This window comes from Neomonachus schauinslandi, chromosome 9 (genome assembly GCF_002201575.2).
Source record: "Neomonachus schauinslandi chromosome 9, ASM220157v2, whole genome shotgun sequence".
Taxonomy (NCBI): Eukaryota; Metazoa; Chordata; class Mammalia; order Carnivora; family Phocidae; genus Neomonachus; species Neomonachus schauinslandi.
The window spans coordinates 103,944,023-103,950,022 of NC_058411.1; the positions used below are offsets into that span (position 1 = coordinate 103,944,023).

The 6,000-nt window shown below is 41.0% G+C and overlaps 1 protein-coding gene across 1 annotated transcript in view; it reads right to left on the minus strand.

Moving 5' to 3' along the window:
• DPP8 (dipeptidyl peptidase 8) overlaps positions 1-5,797 on the minus strand; it is a 63,729-nt gene extending 57,932 nt beyond the window's left edge. Inside the window, exons 1-3 of the mRNA XM_021693925.1 lie at positions 5,756-5,797; positions 3,868-4,005; positions 1,181-1,450 (exon numbers count right to left, since the gene is read on the minus strand). Of these exons, the coding sequence (XP_021549600.1) occupies positions 1,181-1,450; positions 3,868-3,904 (307 nt within the window). The 5' untranslated portion in view covers positions 3,905-4,005; positions 5,756-5,797. The remainder of the gene's footprint in view (positions 1-1,180; positions 1,451-3,867; positions 4,006-5,755) is intronic.
• Positions 5,798-6,000: the final 203 nt, after the last annotated feature.

A 6,000-nucleotide genomic window follows, 5' to 3' on the forward strand; every position in this document is an offset into this window, starting at 1 on the left:
GCCCACAATCCAATAAAAAATAGATAATGATTATAAATAAGTCACAGAAAAAGAAATACAAATGTCTCTTAAATATGTGAAAAGATGCTCAACCTCACTTAGAATTAAAATTACAATGATTGGGGCGCCTAGGTGGCTCAGTTGTTAAGCATCTGCCTTCGGCTCAGGTCATGATCCCAGGGTCCTGGGATCGAGCTCCGCATCAGGCTCCCTGCTCAGCAGGGAGTCCGCTTCTCCCTCTCCCCCTGCTTGTGTTCCCTCTCTCACTGTGTCTCTCTCTGTCAAATAAATAAATAAAATCTTTAAAAAAAAATTACAATGATTAACCTTGTTGAAGGATAATTTGGCAATATCAACCAAAATTCAGAATACACACACCTTTTGTCCCAGCAATTCTACTCTTTGGAATTAGTCCTATATATAAATTCACAAATTCACAATGATCCACTACAGTGATATTCATTGCCTCATCTTTTGTAACAGTATAACAGAAAAACCTAAATGCCCCTTATTAGAAGCATGGTTAAGTAAATATGGCACAATTATATAATGGAATACTCTTAAGTTATTAAAAAAAATGCATCTGTAATTACTGATGTGGACTAATGCAGAGAGTATCTCTAAAAAAATATATATGTATGTGAATGAAATAACTTTGGAAGAAAGAAGTAAACCTACTTTTAAAAATTTAATAAGCAAAGGGCACCTGGGTGGCTTAGTTGGCTAAGGGGCTGACTCTTGATTTTGGCTCAGGTCATGATCTCAGCGTTGTGAGGCTGAGCCTGTCCTTGTGGAGTCTGCTTGTCCCTCTCCCTCCCCCTCCCCCTGCTCATGCTCTCTTACACGCATGCTCTAAAATAAATAAAATTTTTAAGAAAAATTTAATAAAGAAGTCAGTAGCATAATATATCTAATTTAGGCAGATGTTAAATGTGAAGTGAATAGGCTCAGGAAAAAGACACCAAAACCAGCCTTGGTTTAAAAAAAATGAAAGCAGCAACTGCTGAGAGTGGTTTTACTGTTTGTGTTCCTAATCTGACCATTCCTAAGGAAAGGCATTTTGTTCCTTTAATGGAACATCATTGATTCATTATTTATTCCCCAAAATTTGAGTGCCAATTGTATCTATATTTTGAATTAAGAAAGCATTTCCTCTCAGAAACTATGACTTCATACTCACCAAGGTAATATATCCTGTCTGAATGAGGCCCATCTGGATCATTCCTCTTCACAAACATAAAATCGTGTGGTGCCTTAGCCATCATGTAGCCATGATACTTTCTGGTATCAGCAAGGAGCTTTTTAAGCTGACTCCAGGAATATCGCTCAACATAAAATGGCTCCAATTTAGGCCGATCCTGTGATTCAATATTCTCCTCACAATCTGCAGTTTCAAAGATCTCAACACCCAGCTGTTCTGTTTCCATCGCTGCTGCCATGTTGCATTTTCCTAGAAAAATAAGGCACATGAAGTTGTTCACAGGCCTGCCTTCTTTTATATTAATGGAATGACAGTCTGATAGTGGTCCCCCCACCAAAAAGGCAAGGAAAAAAATGCTCTTCAGCATAGTTGCAACGAAACCTAGTAAGAAAAGTAATAGCTCCACCTTCTCGGTGTTCAGTTTAAAAATGAGATTTTTAAAAAAATTGAGGTCATGTCTGTTTCACTGACTATAAATCCCTTTAGGAACTTTTGTAAAAGGATGTCCTTACCTATCTCTTGCCAAAATTCCTTTTTTCTTTCCCACACTGGAAGGAAACAGGCCATATGCCAGTTTGCTCCATCCAAGAGCATGTCAATAGCGAATCTAAATGTGCTAAGGGAGTTAAGTGTTTTTGCACTTAAAAAAGTAACACATTTGATAAATGTGGACTTCAGTTAACAGAAATAATCACGACCAATTAGAACAGTAATAAAACTGCAGCAAACAATGTACTTGTAATAAACTTCCCAGGGCACTTACCAAGATAATATAAATACTGTTTCCGTTTAAGTGGAACTCCAAACAATAAAGGACTTAACTGGCTGGTACATTTTTCTTTGTCTTCTTGCCTAGACATCACTATCTTATGATCACTTTTGGTGACTATAAGGAATTTATGTAACTATTATTGCAAATTATATAACTTTTACTCTCATGATTAAATGGGAGAAAAAAGATACTATCTTCAAGCAGCTTTAATGAGGTGAAGTAGTTTATGCAAAAAGGATTTAATGTTTGGGGGCGCCTGGGTGGCTCAGTTGGTTAAGCGACTGCCTTCGGCTCAGGTCATGATCTTGGAGTCCCGGGATCGAGTCCCGCATCGGGCTCTCTGCTCGGCGGGGAGTCTGCTTCTCTCTCTGACCCTCCCCCCGTCTCATGTGCTCTCTCTCTCTCTCTCTCAAATAAATAAATAAAATCTTTAAAAAAAAAAAAAAAAAAAAAAAAAAAAAAAAAGGATTTAATGTTTGTACTACTGATATTCTGACAAAAATCTGAACCCAAGTTTGCAAATTTTCCAGTTCAACCCCAAAACAGTATTAATATTTCATCTACTAATGATATTTCTTTTCATTTTACAAATTCAGAAGGGGATGTATTTTCCTTTATCTATTTCAATATTTAAACAACATTTCAATATTTAAAGCAGTGACGTATCAGAAAAAATAAGAAGTGTTATAACAAGCCATTGTGTGATATTCTGCCATGCATTATTCATGAAACTATCAAAAAGAAGCAACATAAACAAAAATTTTGGAGCAACCTGTGGATTTGGGAGATAAACAGATTATATTTATGTAACTACCTCTAGAACAACAATCAATGAATGGTTGTATATTTAATATGATGTCTTTTTTTAAAGCTCAATTTCCCAGGTTAACAAGAGTCCAAGGTAACTACCAACCGCAGAGAAAAAGTAATTAGCAGGCGTGGGTTGTGAATTAGTCCAGCAGGCAAGCATTATAGCATGCAAAATGAAATGAACTGTGTGGCCAGGATAGTGTGTCTTTTTTTATGGTACAGTGAACTGTACTATCATTTTCAGTGTAACAGTAGCAAAAGCGACCAGAAAACCCATTCAAGAATTTATCAGGTATCCAACCTGTAACATTACTACAATGGGGCTTTTACCTACAAGGACCAAAATCCAAACAGCTCAGCAGAGAAAAAGTCATTTAGCTCAACTGCTACTTAGCACACTGATAGTAAGTGGCAGTATATGAGAGTGGAGACTGCCCATCTAAAAGCTAGTGGGAGGCCTATTTTCTATCAAATATGTCAGTGGATCTAGCTTGATTTCTAAGAGTTAGGGACAAGTGAGAGAAAAAGCTACACAAACCATGCTCATTATCCTCAACTCCCCAATTTTTAAATTTGGAACTTCATGGCCAAACCACTGCTCACAAGAATAAGGCTAGGGAATAAAACCAGGAAGCTCAGCAGGCAGATTTCCCAAGGCTTACTGTCCAGGTTCTTGAGTCACCATTAACTTGACATCTCTCCTGTGTCAAAGTTGCATTAGCTCGCACTCATTAATAGCGAACTACCTGCTGTTCCTAAATTGTACTAGGCTTCTGGACTATTTCTGTCTCTCTACACACATACATACACACACAAATTTTTACAGTTCAAATGACATTCTACTACTCTGTTTATAGTAAATGAATATCCCACATTTTCTAGGATATTTTAGTAATTTACACAAATGTGTAACAAAATGATTTAAGTTCCAGATTTCCATAACACCATATATTCAAATACATTCTCAAAGTTCTAATTTCAAAAATTAGAAGAGAATCCGCATACATTTTCAGCACATATATGTGCTGCATATACGTCACTGCCCCACCTACCTCCTCACTTAAGGCCCTTCCCTCGTGCCTACCTGATTGTATTTTCATCTGCTCAGATCTCTTCCACATTCAAAGAGATCTTTTTTCAAGTGACTCAACTTCAAGCATAGATCCCTCTGCTCATCTTGCTCTCTTCTCACAGGAGTCTTTCCTTTTCTCACCATCCAATCCTGCTCACCAGGATAACGAAATAAGATATAAGGCTGTTGATGATTATTGAAATGGATCATATGTGGCCAAAACGATTAAATCTAAAGTCCCAAATAGTATATAGAAATATTCTTCTTGGCGTAATATATAATTATATATAATGCCTGCATTATTTTGTATCTGTATTTTAGATGATCAAAATCATAATTTTTAAAAAATTTCAGAAATGTATAGCCTAATTTTCTCAAAAGGATATCCTAACAACAGTGTAAATCCTGACATCTAGATGTACATTAAAAGGAAAATTATGGAAGAACTTTAGAAAGTATAAAAGGCACACAAATGTGAGGTTACTCAGGTGGCTATTGCAAATCCTCAAAAATGACAGATGATTACTAACATTTATTTCTGTGTGCTTGGTCCTGTTCCTGCTTTTACATTAATACATTTGTATTATTTTACATAATACATATTGAGCTGGTTGGAGACAGAGGAGACTTGTAGAACAACCAAAAAGAGTTATAAAACAGGCCATTTTTGTGGAAAGGGAACCAACTTGAATTTAATAATTTTTTCATAAGACCAAGAATGTGCTATCCATTTTAAGTGCATTCCACTTTTGCTCCTTTCCTTTCTAGCTATAGTCTGAAAATAACTGAATTAGGTAACTTTTCCATAAAAGGAAGCATTAAGTTGTTCTGGAATTCCAGTAAAAGAAAGAAAAAAAAAAGAGGATCTGTGATTACACTTGTTATTTCATTATCAGTTTTAATTCTGGGCTCTCATAGCCCAAGTAGGTGATGGAGAGAGATGTGGTGAGAAAAGCTCGGGGCAAATGGAGGGAAAACAGTGAAGTTATGCTAGCCTAAGAACAATGGACTAAGATGTCAAGACACGGTCCCATGCACTAAGCCCCTCACTCAGAGCAGAGCATCTTGGGTTAGAGAATAGCTTCAGAACTCCTGAATCTGGACGTATTCAACTGTCATTCTTATTTTTAACCCAAGAGCCAAACAGTCGTCCAGTTGAACCCCGCACGCCTCACTGAAGCCTGGCTATTTCACTCTTCAGGGTCCACAGCTAGTTGAGAGGTTCATTATCACTGACTGGGACAAAAGATCTTGAAAGCTATGAATGGGGAAGAAGAGGAGAGGTGTAATAGAGAATGTTGAGAATGGGGGGATGCCAAGTCTTAGAAGTCTCAGGAGAAACTGTGTGAGGGCAGAGTTGGAAAGAGGGAAAGAAATGTATCTATCCTGCCCCGGGGTGTGTGAAATAGAATGAGATGGGGCCGGTGAGCAGGGAGGGAATCGACCTAGAGTGAGGCAGGAGGAAGGAAAAGAACACCGGCTGGGAAATCAGAAAAATCTCAGTCCGAATCCGATCCGCCACAGTCGAACTTTAGGCAGATCCCTTCGCCTCTGCGGGCTTCCGTTTCCTCATCTGCAAGCCCGGGCAATACCCGGCTCCCAACCCCAGCGAGGCTCAATTAAGATAACGGACGTGGAAGTCCGGAGGCCAGCACCCAGCGCTCAGGGGGCGCCCAGTGAACGTTGGTGGAATCGGAATCTGAAAGCCTCGGCTTCCTCTTCCGGCAAGCGGGGCCTCGCCACCAGCTCTGACCCGCGCAGGGCGGCGCGCCGGGTAAACCGCAGAGCGGGCTAACCCGGAGAGCGCGCCGGGCGGTTCCCCGGTGAGGCGAAGCGGGCCCGCCGGGCTGGGGCCCAGGCCTCGCGGGCGAAGGGGAAGGAGAGGGGGCGGATACTGCACCTTCCCCCCCGGCCCCGCCCGGAGCGTCCCGACGCGTGCTACGGAGCGGGCCTGCGCCGCTTCATGCCGCGCCGCCTGCACTCCCGACCCCGCTGCGGCGGCTTCCTCGGCGACCGAGCCGGTGGTAACCCAGGCGGTGAACACGGCACTTAAAGGCGGTGGCGGCAGCGGCAGCGGCGGCAGCGCTCCGGCACTTCCGGTTCCTCGCGACCCGCCCTCCGACCAGCGAAGGCTCAGCGGGGCCA